General features: G+C 39.0%; 1 protein-coding gene across 1 annotated transcript in view; it reads right to left on the reverse strand.

Annotated features, from left to right (window-relative positions):
• Positions 1–13821: 13821 nt before the first annotated feature.
• LOC124712075 (phenoloxidase 2-like) overlaps positions 13822–22563 on the reverse strand; it is an 84569-nt gene continuing 75827 nt past the window's right edge. Inside the window, exons 12-13 of the mRNA XM_047242370.1 lie at positions 14505–14731; positions 13822–14070 (exon numbers count right to left, since the gene is read on the reverse strand). Of these exons, the coding sequence (XP_047098326.1) occupies positions 13822–14070; positions 14505–14731 (476 nt within the window). The remainder of the gene's footprint in view (positions 14071–14504; positions 14732–22563) is intronic.

Here is a 22563-nt window from a genome sequence, read left to right on the forward strand (position 1 = left end):
ATGCTCCTTCACGGTCTTCATCAATCATTGCCCCCTTATGACAGATTTTAATTGAAAGGAAAGCACAAACATTTCCTCTAGACAGTTCCATCAGCAGGAGTACGTAGCACAGTTCACGAATTACACACATCGTGTCGCAGGCATTGAGAATATCGTCAACGACTACCTCGGCTGTTCCTGCACCCTCTCCACCCTCATATACTACACTGCCATGGCTGATGCTCAGGCAGCTGATCCCAAACTGTTATGACTGCACAGTGACCCAAACACTGACCATAATCTCACAATACACTCGTTTCCCAGTAGGGATTTAGAGGTCTGGTGCGACTCTCGCTTGAGTTCCAGACCACACAGGTGCCTTGTGAGATCTTTTCCCACCTCCAAGAGGCAGGAGTTATCAACCTGGAGAAGTGCATTTTCAGTGTTTCAGAGATCGACTCCCTTGTACACAGGATATCATCCATCATCTCCTGCCTACTGGATGAGAACATCTTCCCTCATATCTAGTGAGAATGTACGAATTGGGCTTGCACCTGCCTCCCAAGCCAGCATGCTATAGAAGATGTTATGTACATGTCCCTGTTGCTTCTTTCCACCCAGTAGACCATCATTTCTCCCATGTCCACATGACATTTTAGGCTCCCTTCCATCATCAAATGGCCACCATTACATCCTTACCATTGTTGACAGATTCACTTGGTGTCTGGAAGCCATGCTGCTGGCTGCCATCACAGCAGATACAATTACCGAGGCACTTGCGTCTCGCATCTAAGGTGTTCCCACCACATGGCGATGGACTGCAGATGAAAATTCACATCTTGCCTGTTTAAGACACTCACCAAAACTAGTGGTATGCTTATCCAGTTTACAACTAGTTACCATCCTGCCACTAATGGCATAATCGAGACATTCCAAAGCCCTAAAACCTGTTCTTACCTATCAACCTGCAACTTGGTCTTCTGCATTGTGCTAGTTCTCCTGGGCTCGCAGGGCAACCACTGCCTGATCCATCCTCTGGCACCCTGCACAAGATGCGAGGCACGAATGTCATGCCTTCAAGACTAACACACCTGTCACCACCCCCATGATGCAGCACATGCCCCTGCAACAATGCGTGGCCCCGTCTGCCAGCAAGATACAGCAGTGGTGAACACCTCTGGTGCCACCACAGGATGGCACACATTATGTCACATGTGCATGGTGTGCCAGCAGACCTATCACTGCTAATACTGTGTTGCCACCCTGGGAGCATCCACCGTGCTCCTCAACTTGCTCTCTCCTTCTCGCAGGGGGAAATGTGTTGCGGTGCACTAATGTGCTTGTGCCCACCACCTATCTGTCCTAGTAGATGATCAAGCATTACAGCAGACAACATGTCACATGGCAAAAACTCTGTCACGTGCTCTAAGCATCTTAGGAGAAGAACTGTTCAAGTTATTAATTTATCAGAACACAATGGCTTGCTGTAATGCAATGAGATAAGAGCATGACCTATGAAGATTCAAAGCTGAGGCAGTTTTGTGTGCCTATTAAGTGAACAGCATTACAGGTTTCCTTGATGCCTATGAAGAACTATGAGGCTAATCCGGAAAGCAAGGTTACATGAAATTTTTGAAGTACAAAAAATTAATTTATTTTAATAAAATTTACATGCATTGTAGTATAGGTCTTACATTATTTTTCCATATAATCACTATTTACCTCAACACATTTTGTCATCTGTGGGATGAGTTTTTTGATTCGTGTGTTATAGATGTCTCCTGCTGCCTTTTTGAGCCAGTTCTTCACTTCGATTTTCACGTCTTCGTCATTGGAAAAGTGTTTTCCATGAAGGTGTTCTTTCAATTTAGTGAACAGATGATAGTCACTAGGTGTGAGGTCGGGGCTATCAGAGTGGTGGCTTAAAATATCCCAACCAAACAAAGTCAGCAACTCTTGTATTGCATGAGCGGTGTGCAAATGATGTTGTCACGAAGGAGGCAGACTCCCACTGTCAGCATCCTGCAACGTTTGTTTCATACAGGTCTGCAAAGTTTGTTCATGGTCTCACAATATCTTGCAGCATTTATTGTTTCACCTCTTTCCAAATAATTAATGAGTAAAACCCCTTTCCTGACCCAAAACACTGACACCATGATTTTGCTCACCATCTGCTGAGTTTAGCATTTTTTGGCTGAAGGAGAATGAGTATGGTACCATTGTATTGATCGTTGTTTGCTCTCTAGAGAATGGTGATAGGCCCATGTTTCATCTTCTGTCTCTACAGAGTCAGAAAATCCTCGCCTTCAGTCTCAAAATAATCAAGAAATTCATGAGCGGCACTGACTCTGTTTATTTTGTGTGCTTCAGTAAGCATCTTTGGCACCCACTGCACACACAAATTGCGATAATTTAGTTGATCAGGAGTGGCTGTGCGGTTTGAGGTGCCATGTCATGGACTGCGCGACCCCTCTCGCCAGAGGTTCGAGTCCTGCCTCGGGCATGGGTGTGTGTGTTGTTCTTAGTATAAGTTAGTTTAAGTAGTGTGTAAGTCCAGGGACCAATGATCTCAGGAGTTTGGTCCCTTAGGAATTCACAATCATTTGAACACATTTAATTGATCAGTTACGATTTCATGAACAACAGTTTGTGAAATGTTTGGACAAACTGCATGCAAGTTGTCAATTTTCAAACGGTGATCACAGAAAAGATTTTCTTCAATTTTCTGCACCACATCATCAGTCACAACAGACGGGCTTCCACTTCAACGTTCATCGTGAATTTCTGTCCTTCCAGAATTGAAATTCCGTACTCATTTCATCACATGCTGCCCTGAAATTAAGTCCTCTCCATAAACTGAAACAATTTTGAGCTGAATTGCAGCAGTGTTCATGTCCTTAGCATTAAGGTAGTGAATTACAGTGTACACTCTGCATTTGGCGGGATCCGGAATGAGAATCATCATTTCTAACAGTCACCATAACACTAATCAATGAGCTACTGATTGTTGGGAATGCTCTTTGCTTCCACTGGCTTCCTACAACATGGCAGTGGTACCAACTTCCCCCACGGACATTCTATGCTAAAGCAACATGCCTTTTAACCTTAGTTTCTGGATAACTCTCGTAGTTATAGGACTGACATGATGTTTTGAGGCATTAATGATTCAGCACCATCTAACTGTAGCCTTTCTGATTCACTACATTCTCAATTCATAAATTGTATATATTTTTGCCTTGTTCATTTTTGTTAGCTTAGATATTCTCATGTTACTCATGGGAGTCCAGTTATTTGTGTATTGCATAGTTCTTCAATTCCTGTATTAAATTAATAATATTATGAAAAGGAAAGTTGCTGCTCATCAAATAGTGGAGAACTTGAGTCACAGATAGGCACAACAAAAAGACTGTTACAAATAAAGCTTTCAGCCAGTAAGGTCCTCATCGAAAACACACACACACACACACACACACACACACACACACACACACACACACACACACACACACACAAACACACACATGCATGCAAACATAACTCACACACATGACTGCAGTCTCAAACAACTGAAACCACACTGCGAGCAGCAGCACCATTGCATGATGGGAGTGGTGGGTGGGTGGTGGTAAGGAGGAGGCTGGGGCAAGGAGGGGGAGAGATAGTAGGGCACGGGTGGCGGACAGTGAAGGGCTGCAGGTTAGACGGAGGGCAGGGGAGATGTGGGGAGGATGGGGGGGGGGGGGGGGGGTTAACAGAAAAGGAGAGAAGTAAAAAGACTGGGTGTGATGCTGGAATAAGGCTGTGCAGTGCTGAACTGGGAACAGAGAAGGGGCTGGATGGGTGAGGAGCGAGTAACAAAGGTTGAGGCCAGGAGGGATATAGGAACGTAGGATGTATTGCAGGGAAGTTCCCACCAGCGCAATTCTGAAAAGCTGGTGTTGGTGAGAAGGATCCATATGGCACAGCCTATGAAGCAGTCATGGTTGGCAGCGTGCTCAGCAACTGGATAGTTGACTTGTTTCTTGGCTACAGTTTGTCAGTGGCCATTCCTGTGGACAGACAACTTGTTGGTTGTCATGCACACACAGAACGCAGCACAGTGGTTGCAGTTTAGCTTGTAGATCACGACTGGTTTCACAGGTAGTTTGTGTAGCTGATTGAGCTTTGTTAATGTTCCATGACTTATCTTTATGTTTTACTCCGCTTGCCTTGTAGTTTTACTGTATCTGCATGTCATATTTGGTGAGGAACAAATTCCCACAGTCCTTTCATTTCCTCACCACCCAATCCAAACTTCATTTCCTCACCACCCAATCCAGACAAGATCACAGCTCAGCCAAGTCAGACAACAGCATCAGAAAACAACAGTGGTTGTATGTATGTAAGTTTTGTGCTTCATTTAACTCTGAAAGAAGACTTTGTCAAAACCTAAGGAACTATTTATCTTTTCTGTGTGACTCCTCTGCTCATCATCTCCTCTATTTTGCAATTATTGAACCAATGTCAAATGACCTAATATACTGCTTGTGGAAATAATTTCCTCAGTCAGAATTAATGTATCCTGATACAAGAGTAATGTTAACTGGCTTGCAATTGTGAAGGGTTACTGCCCAATGACACTTGACGCAGATTTAATCTTAAACTGTGTATCTTAAATCTACACTTTAATTTATAAGACACTATTATGTTCATGATAGGAGTATGATCTGGACAGTTTCTATTCTATTTATTCATGGTGTAATGTTTTAACCATATACTATTTTCTGATTGTTACTATTAGGTCCGAACATATAATGTATGTGAAAGCAAAGTACAGTGTTGGTTTTTGAAAGTAGCATCATTTTTCACAGCATCTACAAGCACTCATTTCTCAGAATGGTATCTGTCAAGTATTAGCAAGCATTTGCCTTTAATAGTGTATGTCTCACCCTATATCACTACAAATGGTCATGCAAGATTTTTGGGTTATATGAATGATTTTAGTGATTTGTCACTTACAATGACTGAAATTTTATGAAGATCTGTTTATGTTTAGATTTGCATGTCCATTTGGATTTGATTACCATTTTCTTGAGGTAGAGTTTGTAGTTATACATAAAATTCCATAGGATTGAAGCATATCCCTACATTTTCTTACCAATGAATGATGCTCAAAACAAAAGTAATTTAAATACAAAGTCCTTCATACTGTGCATACATGACCATTATGGTGGCATGATGAAGTTGAAATTCATGTCAGTTGTGAGCAAGACTTAAGGCACAAAGGTCGTATATGTGTTTGCTGGTTCACATGGATGTATCATGTGTAATTCAGTATTAAAATGGAAGCTGAAACTGATAAGTGAGTCAGGTCAGATTACACACAGTGACCAGTGTTCCTACATCGAAATCGAATCCCTACATGGAAAGAACCCAACAGAAATTTACAATGCTTTGAGAGAAGTGTGTGGGAATAGTGTAGTGGATCATAGCACAGTATCACAGTGGTCTGCTCATTTCTGTGAAGGTTCAGTAAGCACTGAGGACAACACAAGAAATGGAAGACCATTAATAGCAACAGACTAAACCTCTCCGGTTATTGTTAAAGAAATTTTGGGAGAGGATCGAAAAAAAAGAAAACATGTGAGGAAATTGCATATGAGATTGTCTGTCACTTAAGTTTACAGAACTGTAACTGAAAAGTTAAAGATAAGAAAAGTTGGTGCCAGATGGGTTCCACGTGATGTGAGCAAAGAGCAAAAAGCAGGTCACAAAAGAATTGTAGAAGAATTGCTTCAATGCTATTGAACAGAAAAAGAACAGTTTCTGAAAAGGACTGAAACCTGGATACAAGATTTTGAGTCAGAACTGAAGTCTCATTTGTCGCAGTGGGAAAGTTCTGAGCCTCCACACCTGAAAAAATTCTGCCATTAACAGTCAAAGGTGAAACTGATGAAGAGCTTTGTGTAAGATATGATTGGAGTTACAACTACAAATAGAGTGCCCCAGGGGACGTATATAACAAGTGCATATGACAAACTATTTCTGGAAGATATTTTGTTCCCAAAAACATGTCAAAGAAGGCCCGACAAACTTGCAGCTGGTATTGCATGATAATGCAAGTCTGTATAGCGCCCTATCAGTGAGAGAAACACTTGACAAATATAGATAGAAAATACTTCCCCACCCACCACACAATCCCAAAATGAGCCCACCAGACTTTGATTTGCTTTGCAAAGTGAAGAAACAACTCCATGGACAACAAATAATGGAAAATCCCGGTCTATTTTTGGCGAAGGCCATACTCACCGAAAGCTTTATTTCTGACACTCTTTTTGTTGTCGCTACCTGTGACTGCATCTGTGCTACACAGTGAGTAGCAACTTTCCTTTTCATGATATTGTTAAATTACATGGAAAATATTTTGGTACAACTGATGAAACTTCCATAAGGTGACCTGAGTAATCATACAGGTCGACACTGGAGATTACTTTAAAAGTCTATGAAGATATTTTGTAAAACAAATAATTCTTTATTACAGTATGCAGAACTTTTGAAAAGACCCTCTTATTAAGAAAATGAAACCATAAAATAATATGTCTAACATAAATGTGCATATATTGTGCACTGGTTTTATTTTTATTGTGCACATGGTGAAACCGTATAGAGGAGTGATGCACATCTGCAGCATGGGACGGTGGTCATGGCAACTTAATAAGTAGAAATACCTTCTCAGATGTGGCAGTAAGTATTCTGCGGATTGCTATCCTGCTCTGCACATGTGCAGACTTCCCAAGAACTGGTATACTCACAATAGATAAATGTTAAAATGTAAGTTGGATGAACTTTTTACATTGATACTGATCTTGTTTAGAGAAGATTTAATATATGTGATTAGTATGATCTGTCATTGTATCTAAAGTATAGGAAAATATATTGCATGTTGCAAGTGGAGTGGAAAATTTATTTCTAAAATGTGGTGTTGAAAAGACAACATTTTCTGGATTTAAAGTAGTTGTTACAGCAGTGATGATAAAGTCTGGAAGACAATGTGGTGAAATAGATGCTCAAATTACTGTTATACAGAAGTAATAACAACCCCACATTTAAAACAACAGCAACACTGCAAATTCCAATTTTTTTTTTTTTTTATTCCAGTGTAGTCACATCTCATACGGTAAGTCAAGGATGGTATAAAATTAGATATTAATAGTAGATATGTGTTGTCTAGAGCCTCCGCACTTTAATTTGGACATAAAATTAACCATTATCATGTAAAGCACTCTACAAACATTTTTACATCATGATTTTCCACTTATTTTAATAACAAATTCATTTACAAAATTAAAACTGTAGACCAAATAATTTAAGGAGTATAGGTAACAACTCAATAAATAATCATAGTTGTCAGTTGTTGACAGGTGTATAAACAAAACTGAGAATGTTGCTAGCTTTCAGAGAAATTCTTCTTCAGAGTTATAGAGTACACACACATATTCATCCACACTCATACACACATACACACCACACTCATTATGCCAACACTTCAACTCAGGTAAGGGGATGTGTCAGTGGAATGGATGAGGCAAGAAAGGAAGCAGGAACTGAGAGGGAGGGTTGGGGAAGGGTGGCTGACAGCTGGGAAGGAGAGGTGACAAAGCTGACCTCCATGGCAGAACATGCTACTGAGTAGGAAATGATTGATTTCAGTGGCTGCTTCACACTGTATACCATCTGGATCCTTCCCTCTCCTCCTGCCTCCACCCCCCACCCCCACCCCCCCTCCACCTCATCACATCAGCTTCTCTGCATTACATAAACAGGTGTTGTCCTAGCAACATATCTTTAATTCCTGTAATTCTTCCAGCCTCAATCTCTGCAGGCCCCTGTTTCACACCCACCCACCTCCACCTTTGTCCCATAACCCTAACTTCACTCATCCTATTTTCACATTTTCCTCTTCAAAGTCTCCCTCTTCTTCCACTCTATCTCCTCCCAATCCACTCCTCCATGACACTGTGTGCTGCAAGTAAGTCTCTGCGTATGGCCAGAGCAAGATCACTGGTGCCACATTCTAATCCTGTGCATTGCTGCCTCTTCCTCTCAGCTGTCAATCACCCATCATCAACCCTCCTGTCCTTCTTTCCTGTGCCACCTGACACAAACCTTCAACCTAGTCATGCTTCTGTGCCAGCACAATTTAATCAGTCAAGATAATGTAGCTGTATAGGTCTCTGTGTACTTTATAACTCAGAACAATGATTCGCCTGCTCAGTCTTGCTTATGTCCCTGTTGATGACTCAGGACCACACTATCAGTTGATTTCTTACCTTTACTCCTTAAATTATTTATATCATACCAAGGACTTTCCATTGCCATATTTGAAACTGTAATCCATCAGAAGTAAATTTAACTATATTTTTGTACTTTTTGATTCTGAAGTAGTCCAGTTGGATGTTTTATAATTGAAGAGTGGAAATGGAAAACATTATAAATGCCAATTTATCACAACATGCATTTTCAGTGCTGTTGTGTTCTCAGTGCTCTGTTGCATGTTCTTAGACTTGATTCAGGTGCCAAACTATGAAGAAAGTTTCTCAAAAATGGATTAGTAGATGGCCCTTGAATGGCCTTTTGTTGACTACAGTTCTACTAGTTAAAAACCTAATGCTGTACTCACATCATCACAAATAAAACATAGTGCTACAGCATTAATGGCACTAGGAACAAAAACTTTCTTCCTACTATTTTCCTGAAACCAATATTTTTAAGATTGTGGCTGAATACAAAATACGAGTTGATTCTTGCAATGAAAAAAATAGCAACCAACCACTGTTAGTAATGGTATTTATTTACAAAAACAGTACCTTTACTGATTTTGAAGTGACAGATTCATCTTCAGATGGCTGTTAATATTTATATTACATTTGTTGTTGTTTACATTAGTTGCTGGAAAAAAGTGTCAGCAACTAATGTAAATAACAACAAATGTAATTGAAACATGAACTGCCTTCTGAACTTGCCAGTTAAAAACCATTAACATTGCTATTTCTGAAAATAAATAGCATTATAACAGTAATTAGTTTACTGTTTTCTTCTTTGCAAGAATCAACTTGTAAAAACTTTCATATAGGCACTTAGAAACAGTCAGTTTCTTGGTGTGCCATTTAGAACGTTGTTAATAAAGTACTTATTTTCTAATTTGTCTCATTATTTTTTGATTATTTTATTGACAAGTACAGTTTCTTACAAAAGCTACTGTTTAGTATTTTTAAGACAGGCAATAAAGGATGACACAAATCATGCCTCTTTATGTTACAGATAATTCTGATGGCTTGTTTTTCTGTTTTGTACACAGTTTGATTACCTGGTGCAGTACTCCATATGACTGCAGACTGGTATAATGAACAATATGTCTGTAGTACTATTTCTCTGTTAAACTTTGTATTCAATACTTATAGCATCTAGTAGACAGTTGACAGAGTATCTGTAAGAACTTCTATACACCTGTAACAATATTAGAGAAGGAAAGTTGCTACTCACCATATAGCGGGGATGCTGAGATGCAATAGGCACAAAAAAAAGATTCACACAATTACAGCTTTTGGCCATTATGGCCTTTGTCAATGACACACAGACATGCACGCTCTCACACTAATGCAACTCGCACACACGTCTGCAGTCTCAGGCAACTGAAACCACACTGTGAGCAGCAGCACCAGTGCATGATGGTAGTGGCAACTGGGTGAGGGTAAGGAGGAGGCTGGAGTGGGGAGGGATAGTATGGTGGAGGTGGTGGACAGTGAAGTACTGTAGTTTAAATGAAGGGCAGAAGAGAAGGTGAACAGAGGGAGGGGGGGGGGGGGGGGGGGGGGTGCTCCCACTGTCCACCATACACGTCCATCCTTACACAACCCCTGCTCCCAATCTCTTACCTCATGGCTCTACCACTGTAATAGACCTACATGCAAGACCTGTCACATACATCCTCCTATCACCACTACTCCAGTCCAATCACTAACGTCACCTATCCCATCATAGGCAGGGCTACCTGTGAAATCAGTCATGTGATTTACAAGCTAAGCAGCAACCACTGTGCAGCGTTCTCTGCAGGCATGACAACCGACAAGCTGTCTGTCCACATGAATGGCCACTGACAAACTGTGGCCAAGAATCAAGTGGACCACCCTGTTGCTGAACACACTGCCAAACATGATATCCCTCATTTCAATTACTGCTTCACAGCCTGTGCCATAAGGATCCTTCCCACCAACACCAGCTTTTCTGAATTGCACAGGTGGGATCTTTCCCCGCAATACATCCTACGTTCCCTAACTCTCCTGCCCTCAACCTTTGTTAGTCACTGTCCTCACCCATCCAGCCCACTCCCTGTTCCTACTCCAGCACTACACAGCTGTCATTTCACCGCCACACCAGTCTATTTTATTTCTTTTTATTTCTCTCCTTTCTGTAGTTCCCCCCCCCCCCCCCCCCCCCTCCCCCCCAGCTTCTCTCCAGCCCTCCGTCTAAACTGCAGTACTTCACTGTTCACCACCCTCACCATACTATTCCTCCCCATCCCCGCCCCAGCCAGTTGCCACTCCCAACTGGTGCTGCTGCTCACAGTGTGTTTTCAGTTGCCTGAGACTGCAGACGTGTGTGCGAGTCGCGTTTGCGTGAGTGTGTCTGTGTGTGTGTGTGCGTGTGTGTCTGTTGTTGGCAAAGGCATTAATGGATGAAAGCTATAATTGTGTGAATCTTTTTGTTGTGCCTACCACGACTCAGCATCTCCACTATATGGTGAGTAGAAACTTTCTTTCTCTAATATTGTTACATTCCATACTGGATTTCCCTTGTATATACATGTTCAGTTTGCAATAACACTACAGATATATACTTGGTAAATTTACAAAATTTTAACGGTTGGTAATTTTATCACCATTGATGGGATATATGAATCATTATTGTTATAATTATTTTCAGTGTGTATGTTCCTGTGTGAGCCCTATCAGTAGTGGGACCCCTGGGGAATGAAGAGCTTTTCTGCGTAACACTGTAACCAAGATGTTGGGCCCATTAAAAAAAAAAATACTTTGGCTGATTTTGTCATTAAGATCACATCAAATAAGTTAGCGTAGTGGTTAGCACACTGGATTTGCATCGGGAAGCTGATGGTTCAGTTCCCATCTGGCCACAAAGTTTTAGATTTTCTGTGATTTTCTAAATCTCACCAGGCAAATATCAGGTTGGTTCCTTTGAAATGACACGTCTGATTTCCTTCCCCATACTTCTTTAATCCGAGCTTGTGCTCCGTCTCTAATGACCTCATTATTGAGAAGGTGTTTAAACACTAATATTCTATTCCTCTTTAAAGCACTGAACCTGGAAAATGGTCTGGTTGTATACTGTATGGCATACAGTTTTGCTGATGAATGTGCTATTGTTTTTGTGATATTTCTAGGGGCTGTCTTATTTAAGTATGATTCTTTGCTGCTGATGAGGGGTGAGAGGATCACCTTGAAGATTGCAGCAATCCAATGTTTAAGAATTTGTAGCAACTAAAACACTGTCATAATCGTGGCTAAAAATTTTCAGCTAAAATTGTTATTTGCTACTTTTACTAAACTTAAGGAGACAAGTATGTTATTTGTCAGATGCTTCTTAGGTCATGTGAATCAATGCTAGTACTTATACTGCTGCAACTTATCATAATGCTGTTACTCATAAATATGCATGTCCTTTCTTTTTTAGATCAATCTGATGTTGGGTGTAGAGATCAAAACCAGTAAGTTAACAAAAGAAAGAAATGAATTCCTTGCTGCTCATTTGCAAGACAAATTCTATAAGTGATACATTAATGTGGAATGCCTTGTATTCCTTTTGTTTTGAAATTATGTGGCAACATACCATGGTAGGCCAACTCAAACATAAAAAAAAAAAAATATTTTAGAAGCCATTTGATTTTCTTCTATAATGTTTAGGATTATAACTAGAGTTGTATGTATGGATTCCTTAAAGCTATACTGATGATTTGGTGGTAATTAGCTCTTGTTTACGAACCTCTTTGTCGGCTATTACAAAAGGCCTTCTCAATTTTCTCTGAGAAACCACCACTCTGTGCTCCAGGCCTATAACTGGTGACATTTTTTTGTGGCCACAATCTTGTACAGGGGTTTCATCATGGCAAAGTTTAGAAGTTTGTTGGAAAATGCCTGTAGTAGAGATTTATAATAAGCATCACAGGCTCTATAATACAGTGTCCTCTTTCTTTCATGAAGGACACCACAGTGCCACAGCATGTCGCCCACTGATAAAGTGGCAGCCCATCGAGTATCATGCGGCAGTTAATTTTCAGCAGCAGTAGAGAAATGTTGCAGCTGAGAGTGGTCCATCTAGATAATGTATTTAGCTGTCTGGTACGTCTGCAATATTTCCACTGCTCCCATAAACAAATTACCTCATGATGCTCCATTTCACTGAACTGAATTTTATTTGATCCTGCAGGATTACATGGTGTACAGCGAATGTCCATGTAATACAGGACACGTCAAAAATAGAAAAACATTCATTATAACATACATCCTAACCATTTTTCTTACATTCTAACATCATTGATTATAAGTAACAACATATACTAATTTAATGTGATAAGTACTTTTCAACACTGTAAAATTCCGTTTTCACCAGATAGTCTTTGAGGTTCTTTGAAAACTTTGTGCCATGTACATTGTCACAAAGTTTTTAGGCAGACTTCTCAGTAATTTGATACCTGGATACTGGGGACATTTTTTAAGAACAGTCAGTCGATGGATTATGCTTCTTATGCTGTTCTTCCTCCGTGTGCTGTCGGTGTGTAAAATAGCATTTTTAGCCCACTCTGCAACATCTTTTGTGATGCTTATTATAGTTTTATATATGTACAAGAATGTAAAAGTTAAGATGCCTGTCAAAGGGCTGCATCAGTTTGTGGGCTTATAGTCAGTAGAAGTGTAGCTTCTATGGTTTGTTTTAATTAGATTGCTTTTAGTTATGAATTATTCACCCCTGCATTACACAAAACGAATCTTCACCATATTAACTGATTTGTTAGAGTTATATTAATGCAAACACGAGATTCAACTTTATCTCAGAATCACTTCAGCGTTTTTTTCTTTTTTAAACATAGTAAGCTAATCTGTAGGAAGGTTAAAAAAGGTTCCCACAAATTATGTAGTGGGTTCTTTCTTTCATTTCAGGAGCCCAAAAATATAAGATATATCTTTATAATGTTTTCTTGATATGCATTTTTAATAAATTATTTCTTTCATAACAGATACAAAAGGAAGTCAAACAAACAAAATTCACCAAAACCATACATAACAATGAGTAATGAAACACTGTAAATGCAATGTCATGATTGTGTTGAGTTTCACTTAACTTACAATGGAAATATGCAATTATAATATATATCCAAGGATAAATCACTATGAATCTAGTAAAAGAGGCACAGAGTAGTTGACAACACTATCCTTCTCACCATTCCCAAAGTGGTATTCCTCTGTCAGACCAAACCAAGCAATGCCCCATATCCACCCCTATTCAACTCCTGCTCCCAAATCCAGACCAATGGGTCATGGGGTAATGTCAGTGTGTATGTATTTGGGAGGGGAGGGGGGGGGTATTTTAGCACTACAAAAAGGTTTTCTCTGGAAGTTTTACTAGTTATCACCCCTCTCCTTGAGCCTACCTCATGGTGATCCATTGACATATATGTCTTAAGAGTATTATAATTTTCTGTGAAAACTAACTGTAGTACAATTCTGCAAAAACACCATGTCTCTCTGCAAGTTTAATACAGTAGTATGAGAGTAATGTTCATTTTCATCATCCAAAATTTGGGGGGATCCCAGGACGATTTCCAGGTTGAGGAGCGACAACAGTCTCAATGTGCCGTATCCTCACGTCAATTGTGGCCATGTTTGGTGTCAGGAATTCACGCAGAGTGTTTACACCATCACGTGGCAACCGGTCAAATGGATATCCCATGTTACGTCTATCTGGGTACAAACGATTGTGCAGACCACAGTAACTATGAGCCGCACGACAACCAACATCTGGATCAGGCTGCTCCACCTGTTGACAGATTTTCCAGACAAAAATTAAATTATATTATTTAGTAATGATATAATATGTTCTCATGATTACCAAACATAATTTCATTTTCTCATTACGGACCATAAACAAACAGAAATTTTTTTTGTTTGGCTGCTGCAAAACAGTAAGATTTTATAGAATAATAGTATGTTCAGATTTTGTGACTTAAATCTTACGTTTAACAACATATTTTCCAGGCGCTGATTGCATTTCTGTTCCTGTTTCTTACTCATTTAGTTTCTGTTCTCTTTCTATATGATGTAAGACTGTTTTTATTTTAACATGACTTATTTATTCCCTGTAATCTAATGTAAAGCAAAGAAGTTATTGTGTATAATTTGGAGTTTGCCTTGTAGTTTAAAGCAATTTTTCACATATATTGCAAACTGGAGTAAGAACTCAAGTGGACTTACCCTGTCCTGACTGCCATCTGATACCATAACAAAGAACTCAACAGGGAATCCTTCTGGCTGACCCTTGGGTATCAGCATGTGTTGTGGCCATCCACAACCACAATATGTGTATTGCTGCTCTAGTGGTGATGATCCTACTCCAGTAAGATTGCGGAATGTCCGCTCAAATGGTATTGTCACTGAAGACTCATCAGAACGGCGTTGTATGACATTACGGCCACTATTCACTGCAACAGAAAAAAAACTGCTACTAGGAGACAAACATACATGAATACATACCATGAAATATTATTTTTGCAGAACTGTTTACTGTCAGTTCACACACGAGGAAGTTCCACCGTGCAAATTGCGCAGTGATCCAAGAAAGTCTGCAAGAATTCATACAGAAAATGGCTACTGTCTTTTTTGAGTTCACACACTTTCATGTTTCTGTTCAGCCAGTGTCATGCTTTATCTATCTGTATCTGATAGCATTTTTTTGGTTTGAGGTATCTTTCTTTATGAATTGCATTTTTAAAAGATGGATGTTTATACCATCCTCTGGTCTGAGACAAGATCATTGCTCTTCAAGACACCCAATACTCCAATAATATGCCCAGTAGTAATCACTGAAGCAGGCTCAGAATTTACAGTATAAGAGAAGTGGTAGCAGTTACCAGCTCCCAGCTCAGGAATCCCACATTTGCAGGACCTGTAACCAATCAGGACTGTTCAGTCCCCTAGATGACATGCAGACCATTGGGGTGCATGACTGTTGAGGCAAAACAGATGTCAGGCAATCCTTGCACTATCCACCCCAACCCACACGTATGCTGTGTAGGTCTCTGCCTGGATTGACTATTTCCCTTGTGTCTTATGGAATCAAAATCAAACCCACTAAATTTCACAAACACTCCCAGTGGATTGGGTGCTTGGTTGAGCAGTCGGACCCAGCAAACTAAGAGGGTCCATGTGACTCAATCATTCATAGTTAATGGAACACATCTAACAAGGGGAGGCCGCCAATTGTGAAATTCAGATTCGATTCATACTGCGCATAATAAAAGCTCATGGCCAGAGGTGTAATGTGGCAAAGCACCAAGATGCACTCCTCAGCCATTGTCGAGAAAATCGACAGTTAAAAGAAACCGTTGTGGTGAAATACTCTCTATGATTAATATTTTTCTACAGCGTCCTGGCGCAGCGGTAAGTGCTCGGGTTCGTAATCCGAAGGTCGCCGGATCGAATCTCGCGCCATGCAATTTTATTTTATTATTACTTTTTTGTAATTCCAACATTAATGAATTGCTTATGCACGTTGGTGAAGGCGGATCGCTCTCCAATTGTACCGCCTCCATTTTTCCGTTTGTTTAACAGGGTGTACCAAAGCTCTCACGTCCGCACTGATTTTCGATGATGTTAGAAGTTGCAGTAGGGACCGCATCTACCATCTTTCGAAGTTAGCAGGCAACTACGCTGTTATGCGGTGGCTCGTTTCGGCCCATTCAACATCTGTCCTTCAAGTGTAACGAGCGAGTAACGGAGTTTATATTTCATACCTGCCACAGCAAATTTGTGTTTGTGGGGTCTCTATTCTAATTCGAACGTTTGACTTATGCTATACGTATTCATTTCAGAATATCGTTTCTACATCTTCCGTTAACTATACGTGGTTAACATTATGAAGACAATTAATAACATTTGTGAAATACAACTTTGTTTGCGGAAAACATAATGATGTTTGAAGTCGCCAGTTTTTCCACGACAAACGACTTTCAACAACTTATTATATGCATAATTGTTGCAACTGATTATCGGAAATTATATATATATATATATAATCAGTGCGGACATGAGAGCTTTGGTACACCCTGTTAAACAAACGGAAAAATGGAAGCGGTACAATTGGAGAGCAATCCGCCTTCACCAAGATGCATAAGCAATTCATTAATAGTTTTTTGTATATATATATATTACAAAAAACTAATAATAAAAAAAGTTGTATGGCACGAGATTCGATCCGGCAACCTTCGGATTACGAACCCTAACGCTTACCGCTGCGCCACGACGCTGTAGAAAATTATTAATCGTAGAGAGTATTTCCCCGCAACAGTTACTTTTAACTGTCGATTTTCTCGACAACGGCTGAGAAGTGCATCTTGGTGCTCTGCCACATTACACCTCTGGCCATGAGCTTTTATTATGCGCAGTATGAATCGAATCTGAATTTCACAATTGGCGGCCTCCCCTTGTAAGAGGTGAAAATGTTCTTCAGATAAAGTGACATCAGAAAATTGTACTACCTTTCATACACAGAAACGAATTGAGAAAATTTGTGGACCACTTAAAGGATGTTAAATGGCTACATAAGGGTAGGAAATCTTTACCTACACCTTAGGATGAGACTGTATAGCCCCAATTCCATATGCTGTTTCAAATGTGTATCAGAATGTTGGTTTAGCAGCTTGTTGTCAAATACATTTCCCAAGGACCATTCTTCCAGCTAGGCATGCAGGAGAATATGTAAAATGTCTAAGAGTATGGACAATTCACAGTAAAATTGAAGCTTTAAGTTGGGTGGGGGCATCCTTGGACACTCAGTTGATAGGGTGACTTATTAGGCCAATACATATTACACTCCAAGGTAATTTATAATGTAATTTGACCTTCAGCACTTTCAATATGCACAGCTATGAATTATAGAGACAAAGTGCAGTGCAATACATTATTTACTGAGTGGTCAACAAATAACTGAAGTCTCTTTTTCTAATTATTACCTTATTTTTAGTACCAGTTCTTCTATTTTTGTCACCTAAAAATGATCTATTGTCTATTTTATTGTCATACGTTACTTTGAAATGTAACTGAAGACAACAATTGAAAGAAATGGCAAATTTAGTCAACATGTCTTGTATACCTTACCTTACAGACTATAAGACACACATTTTTCTTCAAAAAATTGCCTCAAAAATTCAGCTCGAAATTAATATGAAAATTTCCAGAGTCTGATTTAAAATTCCTGCCAGTCTTCAAAATGGCCACATATTTGATGCCTGGGAAACCTATTTCTATCTGGCAACATTGAATTCAACTGGCAGCAGCAGTGCAGATGTGACGAACGTTAGTTGTGGGAGAATCATAAGCTTGCTAACATTGTCTCTCTCAGGCCCTGCCATCACAAACCCAGAACACTGTCATGCCTATAATGTGTCACTGCACTTGACAGTGCCAGTCAACTTGAATTGAAAGTGATTTGTATTATCAGTAACAGTATCATAGTTTTATTAGCAGTGAGTTTCATAGTGGAAGAAAATAATAGATATTCATATAATGTGGGCTATAAACTGAAAGTAACTGCATACCCAGAAGAACATGGAAACAGAACACCCGATCGGCATGTCGACCCTGCACTAAAGGAAAAAAACATTTATGATTGGTTGGCTAGTAAAGAAGAACTGAAAAAATTGAATGCAAAATGGCCAAAACTAGAAAGTTGCTACTCACCACATAGGGGAAATGCTGAGTTGCAGATAGGCACAGCAAAATGACTGTCAGAAAATGAGCTTTTGGCCAACAAGGACTTTGCCAGAGCTAGAACGCACACACACACACACACACACACACACACACACACACACACGAGCAAATGCAACTCACACACACGACTGCAGTCTCTGGCTGCTGAGACCACACTGCGAGCAGCAGCACATGTTGGGAGATGCAACTGGGTAGTGGGGGTAGGAAGGAGGCTGGGGTGGGAGGGGGAAGGGATGCAGGGTAGGTGCGGGGGATGGTAAATGTAAAATGTGTGAATTGTGTTTTATTCATCTCTTGACATACATATGCAATCCATTTGGTTTGTGTACAGGAGAAATGTCAAAAATTTATAAAATAGTTACAGTGATTTTTACATGAATAAATAATAGCAGTATAATAAATCATAACACTATAAGGATATTTCTTGGAATGTGTAACACATTGTATCCAGCTCAAATTTCCAGTTTGTCCTGCATGAATTCATCCACTGAATACTAACACTTCAGTGTGCATCAACTTGTTCCCTTTTAATTTATTACACATTTTCATTCCCATGTATGAGGTCCCTGGGCATACAGTCTGAGGCGGTGGGTGGAGAGCATAAAATTTTCTTTGTTTCTAGTATCATGTGAAAGGACAAAATGGTTTCCCTCCGATAATTCACATCTGGTGTACAAAAATATAATAATCTCATATATGTATAAGGATGGCAGAGTTAATATTTCAAGTTTTCTAAATATTGGTCAACATGGTTCTTTGTGATTTGCAGTGTACATATTTTGAATGATTTTTTTCTGTATTTTTATTATCTGCACTATATTTGTCAAGTTACCCGAAAAAGCAATACCATAACTAATAATAGATTCGAAATAGCTTGTATATGCTACTTTTCGTGTGTCCATGTCAGTTGCAGTTGATAATATTTGCACTGCAAATGCAAAGCCACTCAGTTTGTTTGCCAGGTATTCAATGTGTGCCTGCCAGCTCAAATTTTTATCTACATTTAAATTGCTGCTTGTGGGAGCATACAGGGACGAGGTGGTGAGTAGCAACTATCCTTTTCATAATACTGTTATTTTCGATCCTGGATTTTTCATTGTAAAAACTAGAAAGTGTCATATTGAAATGGATTCAAGGACACTATCAAAATGACACTGGAACTGATTCAAAAATGATTCAAATACATGCTCGTAAGCTAGCACTACAGTGGAACTTAACAGACTGTAAGTGTTGTTTTCGTTGGTGTTACAGGTTTATGAATTAGTTAGTTAGTTGGTTGCGTGTTCAATTGATCAGTCGCATGGTACGGTAGCCGTTATGATGTGGAATGTGTCAAGTGCACAAGGAATGCACATATGAAACAAGATATTTCTATTATTTACCCCATTCCCTTAAATTATAGATTTATTTATTCCTATTCAGGAATTCATCTATGGTATAGAAGTTGTCAAGGAGATATGATTTCAGTTTATTTTTGAAGCTATTACTGATGTCTGTCAGACATTTTATTTCATCTAGTAATTTGTCAAAAATTTTTATAGCAGCATATTTTACCCCTTTCTGAGCCACAGATAGGTTGAGTAAAGGACAGTGTAAGTCCTTCTTTTTTCTGGTATTATAATCATGAATGTCACTGTTGTTTTTAAACTGGTCCATGTTGTTGAGAACAAATTTCATTTGTGAGTAAATGTACTGTGAGGCTGCTGTAAGAATTCCCAATCTTTTAAACAGATGCCCACAAGATGTGCGACTATGAACCCCACATTATTCTAACCACTTTATTTTAAGCAGTGAATACTTTCTGTCTAAATGTTGAGTTACCCCAAAACATTATTCCGTATGACATCAGAGAGTGAAAGTATGCCAAGTTAGTTAGCTTACTAATTTCTATATCCTCAAAATTGGCAATTACTCTGAAGATTCTCATCTATCTGTACACCCAAAAACTTAGTATGCTCCCACCCTGGTTACTGATCCTGTGGCTGTGTTATATTTATTGAAGGAACTGTACCTTTTGCAGCAGAAAATTGGATGTACTGTGTTTTTTTTTTTCAAAGTTTAGGGCAAGCCCATTTGCAGAAAACCAATTAATGACTTTTCCAAAGGCCTTATTTGTATCATTTTTTTCTGGATTAATATAGATCCTTGTATCATCAGTAAACAGTGTCACTTCAGCTTCCTATTTCAGAGAGGGAGGGAGGTCATTCACATATATCAAGAACAGAAGGGCACCCATGACTGAACCCTGTGGAACACCTAATGTAATTTCACCCCAGTTAGATGAAGTGGAAAACGCATTTAAATCATTTGACTCATATAAGGAAACTTTTTGCTTCCTGTTCTGTAGGTATGACTTAAACTACTCATATACTATTTCATTTATACCATAGAATTGTAATTTCTGTAACATAATGTCATGGTTCACACAATCAAATGCTTTGGACAAGTCACAGAAAATTCCTATTGGTGACATTTTACTATTTAAAGTCTCTATTATGTGGACAGTGAAATTGTATTTGCAGTCTCAGTGGAACAGCATTTTTGAAATCCGAACTCTGATTTACTAAGTATCCCATTACTGTTGAGATGGCTAACCACTCTTGAGTACATTATTTTCTCAAAGATTCTTGAAAATGCTGTAAGCAAGGATACTGGCCGATAATTATTGACATCTGTGGCGTCCCCCTTTTTGTAGAGAGGCCTGACAATGGCATATTTTACCCTGTCTGGGAAAATACCTTGAGTCAGTGATGCGTTACATATGTGACTCAGAACATCAGCTGTAATTGCTCCACATTGTTTTAATATCTTAAGAGACGTCATCTTCTCCAACAGAACATTTACTTTTCATAGATTTAATAATTTTATTTATTTCACAAGAGGTTATAAGATGAAACTTAATCTTACTAAAGTTTTTCAAAACAGACTCTTCCATGCACTGCCTGACTTTTTCTTTTAAACTGTTCTCACCAATTTTTTCTCCTGCACTTAATAAATGGTTGTTAAATACATTAGCTACTTGTGTACTGTTGGTTAAGATGGTCTTGTTCTCTTTAATAGTAATACTATCTACCCTAGTGGCTACTTTTTCTGTCTCCCTTCTAACAGCATTCCATACTGATTTTGTTTTATTGCCAGTGTTGTTAATTTCTTCTCTAACCTACATATTTCTTGATTACCTTACAACTTTTCTCAGTATGTTACAATAATTTTTATAGTGTAAAACTACTTCTGGATCTTTACTAGTTCTTGTTGTCTCATACAGTTTTCTTTTTTTTTCTGAAGGCACTTTAATACCTTTAGTAACCCAAGGTTTCTTGAAAAGTGTGTGGTGTTACATTTACTAATTCTCTTTGGGAACCAATGTTCAAAGAGGGATATAAATGTATCAAGAAATATGTTTCATTTGTCATTAGCATTTGGCTCATTATATACATCTCCCCAATTAACGTTTCTTAAGCTTTTTCTGAAGTGCTCTATCAATACCCGGTTGAGTGACCTCACACTTTTACTTAAAGGTTTCTGAACTGTACATCCTGTTAGGTTTTGTAAGTTAATCAGTTATGCATCATGGTCTGACAATCCATTTCCCACAGGGAAAGCATATGTTTGTTCTACATCCTCTTTCTGTACAAATACATTATCTGTTAACGTGCTACTGTCCTGAGCTATATGTGTAGGGATATTGATTACTGATTCTAAGTTATATATTGTTAATAACACTTCTAGTTCACTTTTCCTATCAGGATTACTTAGAAAGTTTACATTGAAATCACCACAGATTAATAACTTCTCCTTTTTGTCTGGAAGACAGCACAATAAGGAGTCAAACTTTTTTATGAACAGCTCCCAGTCTCCTAATGGGGACATGTACACTGTTACTAATATCAGTACTACATTACCTAGCTGAAGTTCACATGCACAAACCTCAATGTGCTGATCAACACAAAATTTGCTTACTTCTAGAGTTTTGCATTTATACCCTTGTTTTATGAAAATGGCAACTCCTCCTTTATCCATCCTAGATCTACAAGTGTAAGATGCTAAATTATACCCACTTATACTGACACTATCCATGCCCACAGTTACTTGGTGTTCAGACAGACAGAGTGTGTCAATCTCATTCTCATCTTTGAGATCATATAAACACACTAATAGCTCATCTGCTTTATTTTTTTATTTCCCTGATATTGCCCTGATAAGTTGATACTGCCCTTAACTTTACCCCTCTTTATTGTACATGAAGTTTCTTTTATTCTATTTATCTTGATTGTCATCTGTCTGGACTTTGGCTTTAACCTAAAAAACCTGTCTGCCTGGACCCATTAACCACAGAGATCGCCCCTTGTGTGACTGTGGATCCACTTACAGTTTCTGCTAATAAAGAAGCTAACTTATTTTTCCCCATCCCATTCAGGTGCAGGCCATGTGTAGTGTATCCCCACCTACCAATAGCATATACTGGAACAACACTTATGTGAGATTTTGCCAGGGTCTGGAGCATCCCGTTCTGCTCAGTGTTAACATGCCTTACAGCAGTGTT

Source organism: Schistocerca piceifrons, chromosome 8, assembly GCF_021461385.2.
Source record: "Schistocerca piceifrons isolate TAMUIC-IGC-003096 chromosome 8, iqSchPice1.1, whole genome shotgun sequence".
Classification (NCBI taxonomy): Eukaryota; Metazoa; Arthropoda; class Insecta; order Orthoptera; family Acrididae; genus Schistocerca; species Schistocerca piceifrons.